This window comes from Ziziphus jujuba, chromosome 12, assembly GCF_031755915.1.
Source record: "Ziziphus jujuba cultivar Dongzao chromosome 12, ASM3175591v1".
Taxonomy (NCBI): Eukaryota; Viridiplantae; Streptophyta; class Magnoliopsida; order Rosales; family Rhamnaceae; genus Ziziphus; species Ziziphus jujuba.
In genome coordinates this window covers 17,579,780-17,599,879 of record NC_083390.1, presented here as the reverse complement: position 1 = coordinate 17,599,879, position 20,100 = coordinate 17,579,780, and the positions used below count along the sequence as shown (strand labels likewise).

Genomic DNA, 20,100 nt, shown 5'->3' with positions numbered 1-20,100 from the left:
ATTTAACCCAATTATGCCCGAAAAATTAATACTAAAACCACATACAAATACTACCGAAATACACTTTGCTCATGCATAATAAATAAATTAAACCACAATAAAACCATAATTAAATCACACCACATGAGCATAATTTAAATACCAATTTAAATATCAATTAAACATAATTAATTGCCCAAAATAATTTTTGAAGGTGGGTCACTCACCTTGAGCGCGTAAATCAACTAAGATCCTCCTCGGGATCAACTCCGCCACTCGTACGCGCACCTAAACAACCACAGTGCACCAACCAAAAATATTAATATTTTATTCGGGTAATCCCCAAATGGGTACCCGGGGAGCGAACACCAAACGATAACTAAAGGTTACGAGTTATATACCGAATCGAAGCTCGAGTGATGAGGATCACTGATTCGGTCTTACTTTCCAGTGATCGGACCCGACGGGGTCGGAATCTCGCTGAAAAGCTTTTCGGGTTTTGGCTTCGCAATTCTCCCAAACCATCACGAATTGGCGGAAACGGATGCCGGATTCAGGTTCAGGAGGTCGAACACAGTGGACTGGAGCCGGCCGGAAGACTGGGTACTCGCCGGAACAGTAACTTCCAGCGAGCCGCCGCGGTCACCGGCAACCGTAGCCGGCGGCAGCGCGTGCGGTGGCCGTTGGCTGTGATTTTTTGCAGATTTGTAGATCGTGGGGAGAGCAATCCAACGGGACCGATGGTGAGGCAAACGGAGGCCGGACGGCGGAGAAATCACGGTTTGAAGATTTCCGGTCCCTCGCCGGAAAACGCTCCGATCCCGGCGAATCGGTGGTCCGATGGCCGTGAAACTTGGTGGGTCGGCCGGACTTGAGGAGAGGATGAAGGGTGTCTGGCGCGTGTGGCCGGAAAATGGCCGGAAGTGGGTCGATCGGCGGTGGCCGGCGGTGGAGGGAAAAACTCGCCGTCGATCTTCGAACGTCCGATCCGGGCGCGTCCGACGGCCGATCGCCGTGAAACTTTAAGGTTTTGCCGGAAATGGGGAGGGGAACCTTGCTGACCGGTGTGTGTACAGTAATTCGGCCGAAAAATTTGAAAAATTCCGGCACCGGTCGGACTCTCTCTCTCTTTCTCTCTCCTCTCTCTTTTTCTCTCTCTTCCCCGAGAATTTTATCAAATAAAAGCCACTGTGTGATACTGTTCATGCCATGTGGACCAATCAGAAGCTGACATGTGGCATTTCACTATTCATCGACTCAAAAACATTAAAATATTACGGTATCCGGCAAACTTCACGCGTCCATAACATTTTAACCGGATGTCCGTTTTAAGCGTGCCGCTAGTCTGTGAACTCATATCGACGAGCACTCCACAACCATGCATGAGTCAAAGCTCATTTCCCCATAAATAAAAAGTCAACTCCGGCACCCCTTGGACAGTTTGCACTTCAACTTGTTTTGCCCATAACTTTCAAACCATAGCTCCGTTTTCAACGTGCTACCAGTTTACAGACTCGGGGCATCATGCACTTCGCCACGGTACCTTGGTCAACTCGAAATTCCAACTGGAACAAAAAGTCAACTTTTGACCCACTCTGTCAACGGTCAATCTCGGTCAACGTGCACGGATTCCGGTGCGATTTGGGATGGGGTGTTACAGTCTACCATCACACTTTTCACAGCCTTCCTATTAATCATTTGGATTCTCTTTAAAATATCTAATTAGTGGGAAGTGATATAAGTCGGTCCCTTGGCGTGCCATCAACGACAATGTGGTCTTACCCTTCCATTTTTTCAAACTTTTTTCTTTTAAGTTTTTTTTTTGGTTTTAATCTTTTGCATAAAAAGCCCCACATTGATCCATTAATATCCACTATTCAATTCTTGACTCATAGAAGGAGAAAAGAAATGATTTAATTCTTACTATTTTAGGTTGTAACTTTAAGAAAGAAAGATTCTTACATTTGTATAAAACTTTTTATTTAACTTAATTGACACAAATTTAACTTTTTATAAAACTTTTATCAAAAAACATCCGTTATCATAATTAGCTAGTTTCTATTAGCTAATATTCATCCTACCAATATATACATATATATTATAATAATTATATTTACAAAATTAAATATTAAATAGATAATACAAAATAAAATAAATAATAATAATAATAAATCCAATGAATATACTAATAGTTAATGACTATTGAAAAAACACACACACATAAACATACATGGTACTTTGTACCTGTATTCTTTTACTAACTAATACAATGAAAAACGAATTAAAATAATGTACTTAATATTCATACCTATTAAAAAAATAAGTAAAAAAAAGAAGGAACATGCACATACTTAACACTTATATGCTTTGCAAAATTACTTAAAAGCCTTTTATTAACGGGTAAAATGGTATTTTACAGGTTTATGCATTAGCAGTCCTTATGTTAACAATTTATAACCACCCGTTACAAAATCAATCCTTTACACCTAGATCCATTAAAAACTAATAATAATAATAATAATAAAACAGAAAGAAGAATCCAAAAACAATTGAAGGATGGGAATGCTCCGCAAATCTATCTTTTCCTCATTTTGTAAAAAATAATATTGTTAATAGAAACATAAATTAATAAAATATTATTATATAATTTGCCACATCAATTTGATAAATAAAATTCTTCTACCATTAATATTGATCAATATATATATATATATATAAAGTTATAACTTGTTTCATTCACTCCTATATTATATATAAAATATGTTGTTGTTATTAAATCTCCTTGTTGTCACCAGTGATAATAAATCTGGTTTTAGAGAAGCAAAATATTCAGTGGACTGGTATTTTAGTTATTTGTCATTTGTTCATCGACTCAACTAATTTTTCTATAAGAAAATAGTAAAAATTAATTTTCCAATGGAAATCCAAAAGGATGTTGCTTTCTATTCCACTATTTTAAGACCTTCGATCATTGTTAAGGTAGTGAAAAAAAAAAAAAATTAGTGTTATACTATTTTAAATGATAGTGGACAATAAAATATCAGGATTGAGACTTACCCACTATTTGTGTGTATATATATATACACAACACACACCTATATAAGATAAGAACACATGAATTGAGTAGCATTGTTTTTGAGGAATATACCAAAAAAGAGAATTAAAAAAAGGCATTATTATTTAGGTACTTTAACTCAACTCATCCCTTTGAACCCACAAAAATTATTTTAATTTTTATCTTTATTTTTCAATTCTCAGCCGGTCGTCCTTTTATTTTTAACAAATTACTCAATCACTGTCATGCGAAAGGAACAATTTGTTTATTTTTAATGCTATAAGTAACAAATAATAACAAAACGAAGAAGCCACCCCAAACCATTTATGAACCAAACAAGTCATATTTTCTATAAGAAAATAGTAAAAATTAATTTTCCAATGGAAATCCAAGAGGATGTTGCTTTCTATTCCACTATTTTAAGACCTTCGATCATTGTTAAGGTAGTGAAAAAAAAAAAAAATTAGTGTTATACTATTTTAAATGATAGTGGACAATAAAATATCAGGATTGAGACTTACCCACTATTTGTGTGTATATATATATACACAACACACACCTATATAAGATAAGAACACATGAATTGAGTAGCATTGTTTTTGAGGAATATACCAAAAAAGAGAATTAAAAAAAGGCATTATTATTTAGGTACTTTAACTCAACTCATCCCTTTGAACCCACAAAAATTATTTTAATTTTTATCTTTATTTTTCAATTCTCAGCCGGTCGTCCTTTTATTTTTAACAAATTACTCAATCACTGTCATGCGAAAGGACCAATTTGTTTATTTTTAATGCTATTAGTAACAAATAATAACAAAACGAAGAAGCCACCCCAAACCATTTTTGTTATATTATTATGGAAAATCCGTAAATTAATTTGATTATAAAAGATTGAATGAGTGAATGTTAAAATTAATTTAATTAATTTAAAACTTACAGGCTCTATTAAGGTGCAATAATAAAATGGTTATGTAATGCTCCAACGGATAAGCATAATTGAGTTTTATTGGGTTGGACCTAAATTATTTTCAAAATCTTAATATGATTGTACGGTCCAACGTCGACAATGCTTAGATATTAAGAGAATTTTTTTAAATTAAAATAATGGTTAATATGTTCAATTTTAATAATATTAATAATCCTCCCAAAGAGGCTCTATCAATATTATTAAAAACCCAAAGAATATTAGAGTAATGGTTGATTTTTTTAAAATGAATTTTGAGGGTATATTTTAGTGCAGTTTAAAAAAACTCTGATACCAATTGTTGGAATTACACCACGGAAGTCAAGAATCGCATAGTTGAATAAAATATGTGATAGATATATTTTCATCATCCATTATTAACCTGTAATAGTGCAGAAAATATGTTCTTGAATCCACATGATCTTCTAAACTATTTTATACGTGACAGATTTACGTATGGGCGCACTTTGTGAAATAAGAAAGTTAATCTGAAAAAATACTTGAAATCTTATAGTTTCTATTTTTCTATTAAGGTGTTTAATTTGTTACTGAAATTCTCAATCTCTGGAAAATAATACATAAATCTTATCTGATTAGAGACTAGTAAGTATTGTATTTATAAACAGCTAACTTTAATCTTTTTGGGGTTTTATAACATCTTGGGCCCAATTAACAGGTTTTTTCTTCTATCTTAATAACCAGTTAAATGAACTCTGTTATTATGACCATTATTAATCAAGGTTCATGATCAATAGTTTAGCTTAGTCCAAAAACATTAATCCAACAAATTTATATCCGAATATGAGTGCCTATAACTGTAACTACATTGATCATTGATAAATTCCAGACAATTTTTTATTCCTAATAAAAGAATTACTGCATTTCAAGATCTTTTATTATGCAACATTTGTTTATTTCTTTTCTAGATAGATACTAAAATGGAAGAAAAATTTATTTATATATTGTTGGTTTTACATTATACTTGATTCTGATTTCTAAATCATGATACTGATGATGTGGTATAGTTGTTACATTAAAAGTTTTTCTCATTAAATGGAGAATGTTTTATGAACCAAAATATTTTGGAAATATTTTTGACAAATTATGTTATTGAATGAGTATATGCAAAGGTGCACAAACACTGAAAAATCATGGATAATTATAACTATGATATATAGAACGTTAGATGTATCAATTTAATGATCAAGATTTTGTCACTTAGTCCATAGAACCTATCCCATGTTTAATTAAGAAAAAGGAGAATTCTAGTCATGGACTTTATTCTCATCATTTCCAAATAATAAGATTACATCCTGTACTCCACCCAAAATGAGGTCAATTATTTTTTTATTTTTTATAAATTTTAGTAAAAACATGCATATGTGGAAGAAAAAAAAATCAAAATTACATTTTATTCTTTTTGAATAACAGGATGGCAATACGCATTCAAATCTGCTCGTCCCAAAGCTCCTCCAGAGACTTGTAAGGACCTTCCTCGGAGATGAATTCTATGCCAGGAAATCCTTTTCGCTGTTCTATTTGATTAATCCTCTCGCACTCTTCAGCACTTAGCTTCCAATCAAATATCTCAAGGTTTTCTTGCATCCTTGTCTTGTTAAAGCTCTTTACTAATAAGCTCACCCCTTGCTCGTACACCCATCTCAAACAAACCTTCAAATACCCACCATTCAATTTCATTTTTTCCAAAATTAGGACCGACTTAATTAAAAAAAAAACATTTAATCTATTTTTAAAAAAAAATTTCTCATTTTTTAATATACATAATCAGTTTTTTATTAGGTAGACAAGATGGTGTAATACAAAAAACCTATAAAATCATGTATGATCTTTTAGATTTAGTTTTAAAAATATAACTAATTCAATTAAACAAGTCTAAACAAATTCAACAATTGTGATGCTTATGGACCTTAGTATCATATTATCATGTGCATGTTGTAAGAGACTTGTCATATATATAATAGACACAACCAAGCTCACAGATCAGGTTGATTTGTTGGTTTTGTTAAAATATTTCATCTATTAACTATTAAATCTTTTAAAAGTTTAAAATTTAAAAATACATTTATAGTTCATCAAATCTTTGTAAAATTCAGTGTTCATAAATAGAAATTTAGTAAATCACTAAATCCATGTTAAATCATTAATTGATTTCTAAACCCTAGTCATTGAAGCATCCAAAAGTCATAAAAGTACAACTGATGTTTAAGCCAATCAAGTTAACTTGATGTAACCATGATTTATACCTAAGCTATTGTTTTTCCATGTTTAAGCCAATCAAGTTAACTTGATGTAACCTTGATTAATACCTGAGCTATTGTTTTTCCTTTGTTCTGAGCTATCTCTTTCAGTACCTCACATTCCATGACCCAATTTGTTCCCCATAGAGTTCCTTTTGCTCCTAATGGAGAATAAGCTGTGATTAATATACCCTTTTCCTTGCAAAATTCTCTTAGTTTAGTTTGCCGCCATAGAGGGTTCACCTCCACCTTCCACATCAAATTCATCACTTATATTAATATAAAAATGAAAATAATATAATAAAAATAATGCATGATAATTTGATTAAAAAAAGAAAAATATGGGTGTGGACCGAAATTCTAACTTGATTTACAGCCGGTGGGATATTTGCTTTGGAAAGTAACACTTCAAGTTTCTTAATAGAGAAGTTGCTAACTCCAATGGATTTGACAAGGCCAAGTCTTTGACACTCTTCCATAGCTTCCCATACTGAATTTATATCAATAGGAACAAGGTCTTTCTTCTTGACAGGCAATTCATATTCACCAGGCTTCACGCTCACTGGCCAATGAACCAAATAGAGATCAAGGTATTCCAACTTTAGATTCCTATAAATTAACAAAATAACCCAACCCAAAAAAAAAAAAAAAAGAAGAGGAAAAATTAGTTTTCTAATAAAAAAATAAATTAAAAATCTTATAAATTCTATAATTTTGGTGTATATGGATTAATGGTTACATACTTGAGTGTTTTTTGCAATGCAGGCAGGACATAATCATGGTGTGCATCACTACACCAGAGCTTGGAAGTGATGAAAAGCTCGTTTCGTGATTGAACCATGCCGAGCTTTAGAGCATCTTCGATGGCATCCCCGAGTGGCAACTCGGACTGGTAAAGAGCAGCAGAGTCAAAATGTCTGTATCCAAGCTTGATTGCATGAAGAATGATTTCTTTCATGGATTCTGAGGAGGTACCGAATGGATATTCGGCTGTACCGAAGCCTAGGAGTGGAATGGTTTTCTCAGCTTTGGAGTCTAGTGGACACTCAGGTATAATAATAGCCATTATTGTCCCTGTATTATTCGGAGTGGCTAGCTGGAAGTCCCTTAATTGATGACAAATTTATAGTGGTGGAAGAAATTTCAGCTCACCAATTTTCATCCAATTGCCTTCGATAATAGCTTGCATAAATCTTATCTTCCAAGTTATATAAACCAAGAAATTGTGGCCACTTAAGCAAGTATCATCTACATATCCATCACATAGACTCAAAATATCTACTAAAATTATTTGCACCCTTTAGTAGAATTATTCTTTTATCCTAATAAGAAAAGGGGGGAAAAAAAAATATTCTGTTAGAACCTGTGAAAGTTCAGTCTCCATATTTATGTAATGAAAAATAATATTAAATGGCACGCTAAAACTGTTAAATCCAATTGATTTTTTTATTTTTTGTTTTTTTATTTAAGAAAACAAAAGCAAATATGTTATTAATTTTCCGACTGAATATATAATATTTTTCAAAACGATTGGTTAAATTTTTTTTTCTTTTAGTTAGGTTTTTTTCCTATGTTGTACATATTTAAACTAAAAAGTAGCTATTTCAAAAAGATAAATAATTCTTCATTTGAAAAAATATTTATTTTATTTAAAACCTCATAACTTTTATTTTTTTTATTCTAATCCAGATAGACTTCAAATATATTATTATCATATTCGTAACAAATTTAAATTTAAATAGTCTATAACATTTTAAAAATATATAAATAAATAAAAGTTAATTTTTTATTAATTTTAACCAAAATTTTATATTTATAAAGACTAAATTTTGTATTGTTATCAAACACATAAATATGAATGATAATTTTTTTTTTTTTAAATGTTTGCTATTTTGATTTTATTAGAGATAACCATTATGTAAACCACACGCCCTAGGGATTGTTGGCTCCTTCGTCTTTATACTATGTTTATAGTTGCACTTTGATTTTTGATTTTTTTTTTTTGATATTTTGATCCTAAACTTTAATTATTGATACATCTTTGATCCTTAAAATTATTTTTAGTTTAATTTTTAAATTTTGAAACATGCACTACACCTACTGTAGCAAGAAATAACGAATGAACTTATAAGATTTCCTACATGTTGTATCAAGTGCATCGCATACCTCCGAAATTGCTAAAAAATAGGGGGGAAAAAAGTTAAAGGACAAAAGTATATCAAAATTTAAAACTTAAGGATCAAAATGTTAAAAAAAAGTTTAAAGACCAAAATACAACCATAAATGTAGTTGAGAGAGACTAACATAGCTAATTAGTGAGCTTGGGTGTAGTTTACTTTATTAAACTAAGGTGTCCTTTTGATAATCATGATATTCTCATTTAAAAGACGAGATCTGATCCATTAATATTATTAAATCATTATTAAAGGTAGATATTTATTTAATAAAATAAAGTAAACATTACTTGATCCATAACTAATAATTATAAAAACTAATATAAGGTGTTACAAATATATTAAAACTAATTCTCTAAAGGTGCCAGTGAAATGATTTAATTTTACTGGTTGAAATTTAAAATCCTAAGTATGACTAAGTAAGTCTTTTAAAAGATAAATTTAATTAAATATAATCCAATAATATATAATGATATCTATTATTTGATAAATATATTAATATATTAGTTATTCACAACTTTTCAAATGTAGGTGCAAATAATTTATCAACTGAATTAGTTTTACTTGAAAATATTCTTAACATTATTCATTATAATAGCTGAATAATTGTCATTACTTTTTATATATATTACTGCTTTACACAAGCCACAAAGAAAATATGGATAAAATAAGAGACATGAAACCTATTTTCTTTAATTTTTATACGCTAGCATAATATAATGGTGAATTGGGTGATATATGAACTAGTTGGCAATAACCAATTTTTTGGTAATTAGTTGGCAATATCCTATGGTCGTTCATCACCTTTGGTGCTAAAATCCATCTCTCTATATATTTTTTTAATTATTTTTTGAATGGTGATACACAGTCTAGCCGTTTGGGCTCTTACACCCAATTTTGCTGGCACATTTGCAATTTACTAGTGAGAAAAGTCGATGAATAAGTCTTTTGTTTTTGTTTTTGTTTTTTTTTTTTAATGGATAAGTTATGGATTTTCTTTTTTTTTTTGGTTTGGAATCCTTTTCTCCAATTTTTTATTATTATTATAAAAGGGTAAAATATGGGCTAGCAGTGTGGGTTCCTACTTAAGCCCAATTTTGCAGACACATTTGCAATTACTGCATAAGGAAAGGAAAGCCAATAAATAGTTATGGGTTTTCTTTTCTTTCTTTCCTTTTTGTTTGAAATAAATTATGGGCCTTCATCGACAAATCGGCAGAAAAGAGACAGATCATTATTGTCATTGGCTAAATAATATTAGGGGAATTTGGTCCAATGCCCTTCTTTTAAAGTCTTTAATGAAATATACCCTTCATTCTTAGTTTTTTTTTAATCTGCCCTCTGCTTCCCATTTTATCCCCATTGAAAGTAAAAAATTACTCTACTTTCCTTTCTTCATTCCTTTAGTCCAAGAAATCCAGAATCTTTAGTTTCTGCACTCTGCTTTTTTATTTTTCTTCATCCCCCAGAAAAACCACACACAATCTCATTAAGGAAAAAAAAAAAAAATCTATGCTCCATCTCCCTGCATCTCTTGCCTCTTCTCTTGCAAACATATGAAAGACTAAGGAAAAATTGCGTTTGAGGTAAGGATCTGTATATTTTGATTTTTTTTTTTTTTTTAGCTTGGGTTTTTGCTTGATTGGCAAAAGGCGAAGACGATGATTGGAATGGAGGAAACTAGTCGAAATCAAGAAGTAGTAGTAGTAGTAGGTTATACAATTTAGTGGGGTATTTAAATATTATGAGTAAGCTTTAGGGTCGGTTTCTATATTGCTTTAAGGTTAGAAACACTTCACGAGTGTTTGTTGAATTTTCTGATTGCAATAGAATATTAAAGGAAATTGAAAGAAAAGAAAACCCAAAAAAACAAAATTGAAGAATAAGTTGAAAGCAGTTATAGTTAAAATCTGCTTCAAATGTTGAATCATTTGTTTTCTTGTTTATATGACACTCACCATCTTGCTAGATATCATAATTTAATTAGATAATTTCATTTTGATTTTATGTTGGTTTCTTGTTTATGGTTATGAAGGTGAGCGGTGGTTGTGCAGAGGAGCTTTACTTGGAAAGTTTGCAGCATCAAATAGAAAGTGATCTTATGCCAAGTGCCCGATGTGACCAAAGTGATTGTTATGGTATCCTTTTAGTTATATGTTCTATGGCGAATTATATAAGTAAACCCCCCCTTTTTTTTTTTTTTCTTTTATAATTAGTTAATATTTAAAAAAGATGTTGTACCTACTATATGGACCATGAAGTATACTATATATGTTGTTTAGTTTGCCCTAATTTCTTTCTGTTTAGTTTTCAGCCAAGGTTGGAATTTCTTAGGCTTGGCTGGTGGAACATTATTAATTTTCAAGTTGATTACAAATATGCAGTTGGGGATAGGATAGGTGAACTGTCTTATACTTACTCCTATTTTATGAATTTGAGGTTGGTCGCCGAGATGTGGTATTAGTTTGCTTGTGGTTTTGTATTATAGGCTAATGGCACTCAAGACTTCCATGATAAACTGATATTTACAAATTGAGAAACCCATACTATTGGTTACAATTCCAAAAATGTGCTTGAAAATGCCTTAGGTTAGGTGCATATCGTTATCCTTGTGCATTTGGTTATGAGGTTGATGTAGTGTCCCTCCTTAACATATTGAAGTTGTGGGTTTATTTATTTATTTATTTTTGTCTATAAGTAATAATCGCTGCCCCCACACCCTTTCTGTGAATTTCATGTAACAATTGGTGTATTACTAGAGTGGATATCACGATGGTCTCATAGCAAGAGAAGAAGCTGTAGCGCAAGAGGGATTTAATATTGGCTTTAAGAAATCAGTCCTTGTTGGGTACAAATGGGGTCTAGTTAGAGGTGATACCAAGTAAAAGAAAACAAAAGAGGAAAATAATTTGAATGCTCTATTGCTTATAGAGTTTTTAATGAAATTGCTATAAGCATATGATTAAAAAAGAATTTAAATGCTCTGTTGCTCATAGAGTTTTTAATGAAGTTGCTATAAACATATGATTAACTTCTTTTCTCTGCTACTTTTGTTTTCCTATTTTGTCCAATCTGCATCCCCATGAACTGCCTTCACTTTAGTTCTTGAGGACTTGAAAGAGAGCATTTAAATTCTCAAGATGGTAACCAAACTCTCAAAGACATGAATTGTATGGTTGCTTTTCATAAAGGTGTGACAACATGGGCTAAGTGGGTGGATTCTACTATGAATCATAGCAAAACCAAAGTCATCTTCCAAGGAATTTCTGTTACCCACTACCATTAAGTTTACTTCTTTCCCATCACCAATTTTTTTTTTGAAAACCAAAAATTAATTTCGTGAATTTCTTTGATGCTTTTTTTTTTCTTTCTTTTTTTTTTCCTTTTCATATTTAGTGGCAAGGGATTGGAATGAGCTAGGGGTGACAAACTGTGGAAATGAGACAAAACTCCTAAGTGGATCATTCTATCGAGGCGGATTGCCCAAGGAATTATATGTGGTGAAAGATGTATTAACTGGAATGAGAAAACATGTTCATCTGCTGGACATAACAACTCTATCACAACTCAGAAAAGATGCACATCCTGGCTTTTATAATGGCTTTAGGCGCATGGACTGTAACCATTGGTGTATTGCTGGTCTTCTAGATACTTGGAATCAAATTTTTATGCATTTCTCATAATTGTTATGCTTGTTCTGGTATTTTTAGTTTATAAAAATGATCATACGGTTGCTTAGGTCCTTCCTTCCATAGATCACCATTTTTAAGGGAATCAAGTTTCAAAAATGACCGATCTTTTCATTTTCAATGTCAACCAGATATTGAGAGTTAAACATCATTAATGAAACTCTACAATCCTGGATAATTTAGAGTATTTAATATATTCATAATTTGAACCATAAATTTGCACGACTCTTTGATTTTTTTTTTCCCTGGTAAATATGTCATTTAAAGGCCCACTCTTTAATTCTTTGGTTGTTAAATATGTCATTTGATAGTTTCCTGACCTTGTATGTTACATTAGTATATGAGTCTTTGGAAAATTGCATGGTGACGGAGGAATGAGGCAAGGCTGCATGAGTCAAACATATGAGGGATGCAAAGTGGTTGAGACTAAGACAAAGTTTTGAAAAAGTTCTCAAATTTGCACAAAAATTTGATTATTGTAGGGCCTTCGGTAATTACCCATGAAACCTACGGTAATTAATTTGTCCTTACTTGAAAACTTACCGTAGGTTTCATTGGTAATTATCGAAACCCCTATGGTAATCATATTTTACCAATTTTTTGGGCCCCATAAGTCTCCTTACGTGTGTTAAATGAAAAACCTTGCAAAATATGGATTCTAAAATTATCCTAAGGAGGGAAAACCCCAAAATATCTGAAAAATTTCTTAAATTGGCCAAAAAATTAGGATGACTGTAGACCTTCGGTAATTCCCGATGAAACCTTCGGTAACCAACATATACCTTCTGGAAAAATTACCGAAGGTTCATCGGAAATTACCGAAACCCCTATGGTAATCACATTTTACCAATTTTCTGGACCCCACAAGTCCCCTTATGTGTGTTAAATGAAAAAACATGCAACATATGGATTATCAAATGATCATAATGATAGAAAATCCCAAAATTGCTTAAAAAGATCTCAAATTGGCCAAAAAAATACGATGACTGTAGACCTTCGGTAATTCCCGATAAAACCTTCGGTAATTTTTCCAGAGGGTATATGTTGCTTACCGAAGGTTTTATCGGGAATTACCGAAGGTCTATAGTCATCATAAATTTTTGGCCAATTTGAGAACTTTTTCAGAGATTTTGGGAATTTCCCTCCTTAGGATAATTTTAAAATCCATATTTTGCATATTTTTACATTTAACACACATTATGGGACTTGTGAGGGCCATAACATTGGTAAAATGTGATTACCACTGGGATTTCGATAATTACCGATGACACCTACGGTAATTTTTCCAGAGAATATATGTTGGTTACCGAATGTTTCATCGGGAATTACCGAAGGTCTACAGTTATCGTAATTTTTTGGCCAATTTGAGAAACTTTTCAGATATTTTGGGGTTTTCCCTCCTTAGGATAATTTTAGAATCCATATTTTGCATGGTTTTTCATTTAACACAGGTAAGGGGACTTGTGGGGCTCAAAAAATTGGTAAAATGTGATTACCATAGGGGTTTCCGTAATTCCTGATGAAACCATCAGTAATTTTTCCAGAGGGTATATGTTGGTTATCGAAGGTTTCATCGAGAATTACCGAAGGTCTATAGTCATCATAAATTCTTAGCCAATTTGAGAACTTTTTCAATGATTTTGGGGATTTCCCTCCTTAGGATAATTTTAAAGTCCATATTTTGCATGTTTTTGCATTTAACGCACATTATGGGACTTGTGGAGGCCATAACATTGGTAAAATGTGATTACCACTGGGGTTTCGATAATTACCGATGACATCTACAGTAATTTTCCAGAGAGTATATGTTGGTTACCGAAGGTTTCATCAAGAATTACCGAAGGTCTACAGTCATCGTATTTTTTTGGCCAATTTGAGAGCTTTTTAAGCAATTTTGGGATTTTCTCTCATTACGATCATTTGATAATCCATATGTTGCATGTTTTTTCATTTAACACACGTAAGGTGACTTGTGGGGCCCAAAAAATTGGTAAAATGTGATTACCATAGGGGTTTCTGTAATTACTGACGAAACCTATGGTACTTTTTGAAGCAAAAACAAATTGAACGTTGTCATTTTTTAATGCCGTTTGATTGCTTACTTTGTCAGAATTTATCGTTAATAATGCTATATTTAGCATGTTATTGGTTGGAACACGCATGATTGAAATTGTCGGATGGAATTGTGGTGATTCTTTTACGACGGTGTACAAATGTCAATTACCGACGATGCATCGGTCATTACCATTGGGCAGTAATATCATCCGTGCAATAGTAAGAAACATACAAACAACTGATCCAAAAACTGAACACGGAATGACATGTTATCAAAATAATACGACAGATGAATTTGACAACAAAAGAACACATAAAACCAATGTCTATTATGCCAAAACACATGTTATGCGGTTGAGCAACTAATTGCATTCCTGACTACATTGCATGCACACGCATACCGCATAACATGGCCCCATTGTCTGAATATAGCATCGCGCGATTGATGGGCCTTTGGTTCAATGGTGCTGTTGGTTGGTAGTGCTATCAAGAGGTATGACGGTGAAGCATGATTGGCTGCTATGACCAACTTGTTTGCACCTCCCGCATCTATATTGATGACGCTCCTCTCCTTGAGATTGAATCCTCTTCTTTCTCGGTCTTCCTGACTGTTTGCCAATTTGAGGTGGAAGTACAACCTGGTTTATGACATCATCTGGAGCATGCCACTGACATTTATCTCCAAGTGGATATATGGTTTTCGAATATGCATCACGGAGTGAGTCAACTGAGTAATGCGCTGAGCAAAGGAAATATGGAGCAATATGTCGATGCTTACATGCTGCAATTGCATGGACACAAGGAAATCCATCAATGTCAAATTCCTTGCATGAGCACGTCTTATTTTCTAAGTTAACAACTCCAACGAAGATGCCATGGCCAATAACTTGAAACTCATATAAGTTCATTGGCACAACACATAAGCCTCTGCCATTATTTGAGCGCTCATGCATGATTTTTTCCAACCAATTGGTAACAAGAGTTTGCATTGTAGCTGTGTTAGTTCAACGTTCATACCACCACCTTTGCAAGACATCACGAATGTGATCTAGTAATGGCAAAACAGGTTTATCCCTAGCATCAATAAGCACAGAGTTCATGCTCTTTGCAATGTTAGTTGTTATTATGTTGTATCTATTGCCCAGAAAATGTGATCTAGCCCATTTTGAAGGATTTGCATCCTTAAGATATTGTACAGCTTCAATACTAACCCCTTCTAAAAGTTGCATGGCCTTATCAAAATCCTCAACAATATATGCTCTAGCTGCATCATTAAAAGTTGATATAATCGCATTGATATTACCTTTAAACTTCTTAGCACATAAATTTGTACCAAGATGATATGTGCAGTGGCCATGGTGATTATTAGGGAAAACTGTACGTATTGCTTTTGCAATGCTCTTATGTCTATCCGATATAAAAGCTATATTCGGATCATCCCCAAAAGCTTCTTTAAAGCTTTCAAAAAACCACGTGTAAGCCGCATCCGTCTCCCCATGGCCTATTCCATAAGCAAGTGGATAAATTTGATTGTTCCCATCCAAACATGATGCAATATATAACAAACCTCTATATCTATTCTTCAGTGTAGTTCCATCGACAGCTATGACTCTCCGCATATGCTAAAACCCTCTAATGCTAGCTCCAAGTGCCATGAAAAAATATAAAAACCTGTTTTGATCGTCAGTTTCAATTCGAGTAAATGTGCTCGGATTTTTGCTTTTCAAAACATGACTCCATAAAGGAAGTTTTGCATATGAATCTTCTGGCGTGCCCCACAAAACTGATAGTGCAACTTCTTTAGCGGCCCATGCTTTGTTGTAGCTTATGTTTACTCCGTAATTAGAGCGAATGTCATGCACGATATCTCGAGGTTTGTATTGCCTTGAAATCCCATCAAACGTTGGCTGGATGATGTCTCCGATAACTGAACTTGTTGCTTGACGATGATCCCTTTTCATGATATTTAAAAAGCAAATATGCTCATCCTTGAAGGCCCTAATCATGAAGGCCTCTGTATTATCACCATGTAGTTTGGTAGCACGCATTCGCCACATGCAATTGTCGTTTGCACATACAACCTCATATCGGACTTTATCTGACTTCTTTACCTTGAATTCAAAATTTCTCCTTAATGCATAAAGACTAATCTTCTTCTGTAGTGCATTCTTACTCGCAAAGAGTTGGTTGATTCAAATGATTTCATGGGCATTGACGGATGAGAAGCGATGGTTAACCCTAAGTTCAGCCATGGTTGCGTTAGAATCCTGTCGAATGTCCAAATGAGTTTCGGTACAAGGAGAGGCAAGCACATCATCATTCATATTATCAATTGGACTACTACCATAAGGAGACTCACCATGTCAACTATCACCACCTGAAAGTCCCGAATGTTGGGTCAAACAAATGTCTCGTAACCTATCTTCACTACGATCAGTGTTGACCTCAACCTCAAATTGTTCATCTTGATCATAATCATGTTCACGATATTCATTCATTTCATTAATGTTGAAGCGCTCATTATCATGATCATGTTCCACAGATTGCACATTGTTTTCAAAAATTTGATTTTCAGAGAATCCAGGTTGAGTTTTCGGCACATAAAGTTCGATCGATGGGGATTGCATATCAGCATCAAAGGTACAAGTAGCTGTCTCGGGAACTGCAGATAGTGGGGCAATAGTCATAAATCCTGAACTTGTAGGTATCCTATTCACAACACATCCAGCAATATTAATACTTTGTGGAACCCTGGACAACACATCAACAATAAGTGGAGATCTGTCTTGATGTCTCTGTGAACTATACTCTTCTATAAAACTTTGTAGGTCTTCATCATTTTCCACAATGTACGGCTCACATGACAAACACACATGGTATATGAACTTGAAGATTAATTGATGTTGTGTAGAATCTAAGTTGAGAGCATTGTAGACAACATCTTCAAGTTCTGCCAACGTACAATTCCTTTTGATACGTATAATCTTCCTTCTTTGACATTGGTATCTCCAGGTACCTTCAGAACATACACTCCATGTTTCATCATAGAATAGTAAAACTGAAATTTGTGATATTGAGCACAAAGGGTTTACCATTTCAAAACATACTAAGTATCTACTTGTCACAAGCTTGTGGTAATTCATGAGGTCGTATGTGTCAGGACCCGTCCAAAATTTCTCACCGGAACCCTAGACAAGCCCTGATCCCAGGGAAACCCTACCGGATCCTCCAATGGAAAATCTGGCAGAACCTCCCCTAAGGGATGGACTTACCACAAATTTCTGCACTGAAAACACACTTCTAAAAAAATCATCCCCTTATTCCTCCCACGATACTACAAGTTGAATCCACAAATTTCAGCACTTCAAAATAAATAACAGTAATCCAGTGCATAATAAATACATAAGTATCCCATACAGTATACAGAGCTTCATGAAGTACTACTAAGTATAGAATACAGCAAGAGTGAAATAAGTATTACAACTGCAGTAAAGGAAGAACAGGGTACTTCACGAACTAAGACAGCGATGAAGATCAAATCCGCTCCGGATGAACACCGACAACCTGGTATCTAGAGGAACAGAATTTGAAAATATGAGATACTAATCATCTCAGTGAGTGACCCTATCTACTATACAATATAATACCACGGTAGTAAAGTAGATAAATAATAATTAATTGGAAATAATAATTTCTCTCAAAACCCTTACAATTCTCTCGGTTGGAAAAGTTCCCCTTTTAAAACCTTTTCACAAAACCCTTTGTTCGTATTCCCCGAAAATCAAGACATCAAATAAATACCAGAAACAGTAATAATTATATTTTTAATTCCAATACAGTTCAAAATATTTATTTTAAAATCCCAGTTCTGAAAATCACTTGATGCACCCACTATATACCAGTGGCGCCAACAGTACCTAGTATCCTAAGGTACCGCCAGACAGGAGGTTATAGAAAGAAACTGGCATACGATCGCGTGGCGTCCCACTGCGCCGCTGCTAACTGGTGTCCCGGCCATGGAGGGGCGGCCTACCCTCATCCGATGGCAACCACAGGACAACCTCATAAAATCACCTGCGCGCTACTCACACCCACCTACGCGCTAATCACATCCGTGTGCACACTAACCATATCACATATAAACAGAACACCAGTACGTGCACGGTGCATCTAAAAATCATAAAATCCACATATTTATTTTATATCTCAAAATGTCAAATTTTCCTTAAATATACTGGGTTTATTCCATCCAATTAAACCCGGAAATTCTCCACAATTTCTTTATAATCAACGCCATAAATTCCATAAAAATTCAACTCCACCAACTCCCAAATCCACCAATTTAAATATTCTAATTTTTCCCAATAGCATAAATAATTCTTGAAATATAATAAATTAAATCATATAATATCCCATGGGCATACTTTATAAAAAAATTGAAGTCACCAACATAAACAAATATTTTCCTTGAAATATTTGAAAATCAAATCATGCCCAATTTAATGTTAAAACCACAAGAATTTCGCAATCCTCAATACCATAAAATAATTTTCACATTTGCATAAATTTATATAATGCATATTTTCTTTAATCAAAATAAATTCACCAATAATTCCACAATAAATCAAATAAATATTTGGCACATAGAATTTAAATTCCAAATATTCAAATCACACATAATATTCACCAATTTAATTCCCAAAATTAATTTGAAGGTGGGTCACTCACCTTAAGCACGTATCTCAATCAAGGATATCCATAATATCCTTAATATCCATAATACACCAAACCACAAATATTAATATTTTAATCGGGTAACTCCCAAATGGGTACCCGGGGAGCGAACACCAAACGATATCTAAAATTTACGAGTTATATACCGAATCGAAGCTCGAGTGATGAGGATCACGGATTCAGTCTTACTTTCCGGTGATCGGACCCGAGGTGGTCGGAATCTCGCCGGAAAGCTTTCGAGTTTCGACTCCGCAATTCTCCCAAACCATCGTGAATTGGCAGAAAAGGATGCCGGATTTGGATTCAGGAGGTCAAAAACAGTCGGGAGGGATCGGCGGTGCAACTGGGTACTCGCTGGAACAGTAACTTCGGGCAAGCCGCAGCGGTCACCGGCAACCGTCGCCGGCGGCGGCGCGTGCCGTGGCCACTGGCTGAGATTTTTTGCAGATTTGTAGATCGAGTGGAGAGGAATCCAACGGGACCGGCGGTGAGGCAAACGGAGGCCGGACGGCAGAGAAATTGGGGTTTGAAGATTTTCGGTGCCTCGCCGGAAAAAGCTCCGATCCCGGCGCGTCGGAGGTCCGGTGGCCGTGAAATTTGGTGGGCTGGCTGGAAATGAGGAGGTGGTGAGGGGTGGCTGGCACGTGTGGCCGGAAAACGGCCGGAAAGGGGTCAAACGACGGTGGAGGAAAAAATCACCGCCGAGCTTTGGCGCCTCGATTCGGGCGCATCCGGCAGCCGGCGGTCGTGAGATTTTGGGGTTTGGCCGGAAATGAGGAGAGGCTTCCGTTTGGCCGGCGCGTGTAATGAGAATCGGCTGGAAAATTGATCGGAATCCGGCGGCCGGTTGGGTTCTCTCTCTCTCTTCCCCAAGATTTTTGTCAAATAAAAGCCACAGTGGAGACATTGTTCATCCACATGGACCAATCAGGTGACGACACATGGCATTTCACTGTTCATCGACTCAAAAATATTTACGGTATCCGGCAAACTTCACGCGTTCATAACTTTTTAACCGGATGTCCGTTTTAAGCGTGCCGCTAGTCTGTGAACTCGTATCGACGAGCACTTCACAACGATGCATGATTGAAAGCTCATTTCCCCATAAATAAAAAGTCAACTTGGGCACCCCTTGGACTATTTGGACCTTAACTTGTTTTGCTCATAACTTTCAAACCGTAGCTCCGTTT

The 20,100-nt window shown here is 34.5% G+C and overlaps 1 protein-coding gene and 1 long non-coding RNA gene across 3 annotated transcripts; one reads left to right on the top strand and one right to left on the bottom strand.

Moving 5' to 3' along the window:
- Positions 1 to 5,242: 5,242 nt before the first annotated feature.
- On the bottom strand, positions 5,243 to 7,425 carry LOC107408017 (non-functional NADPH-dependent codeinone reductase 2). The gene is made up of 4 exons (XM_048462117.2): positions 7,002 to 7,425; positions 6,624 to 6,867; positions 6,328 to 6,507; positions 5,243 to 5,671 (listed from the first exon to the last, which is right to left on the bottom strand). Exons 1-4 carry the CDS (start codon positions 7,322 to 7,324, stop codon positions 5,447 to 5,449), a joined length of 972 nt encoding a protein of 323 aa, XP_048318074.1. The 5' UTR covers positions 7,325 to 7,425; the 3' UTR covers positions 5,243 to 5,446.
- A 2,117-nt stretch (positions 7,426 to 9,542) lies between these two features.
- On the top strand, positions 9,543 to 12,220 carry LOC107414714 (uncharacterized). Of its 2 annotated transcripts, XR_007237405.2 has the most exons (3): positions 9,655 to 10,018; positions 10,468 to 11,718; positions 11,829 to 12,220. It is a non-coding gene; the product is annotated as an uncharacterized LOC107414714 (long non-coding RNA). The 2 variants fall into 2 exon arrangements; XR_007237404.2 differs by having other exon boundaries at positions 9,543 to 10,018; positions 10,468 to 12,220.
- The last annotated feature ends 7,880 nt before the right edge of the window (positions 12,221 to 20,100 follow it).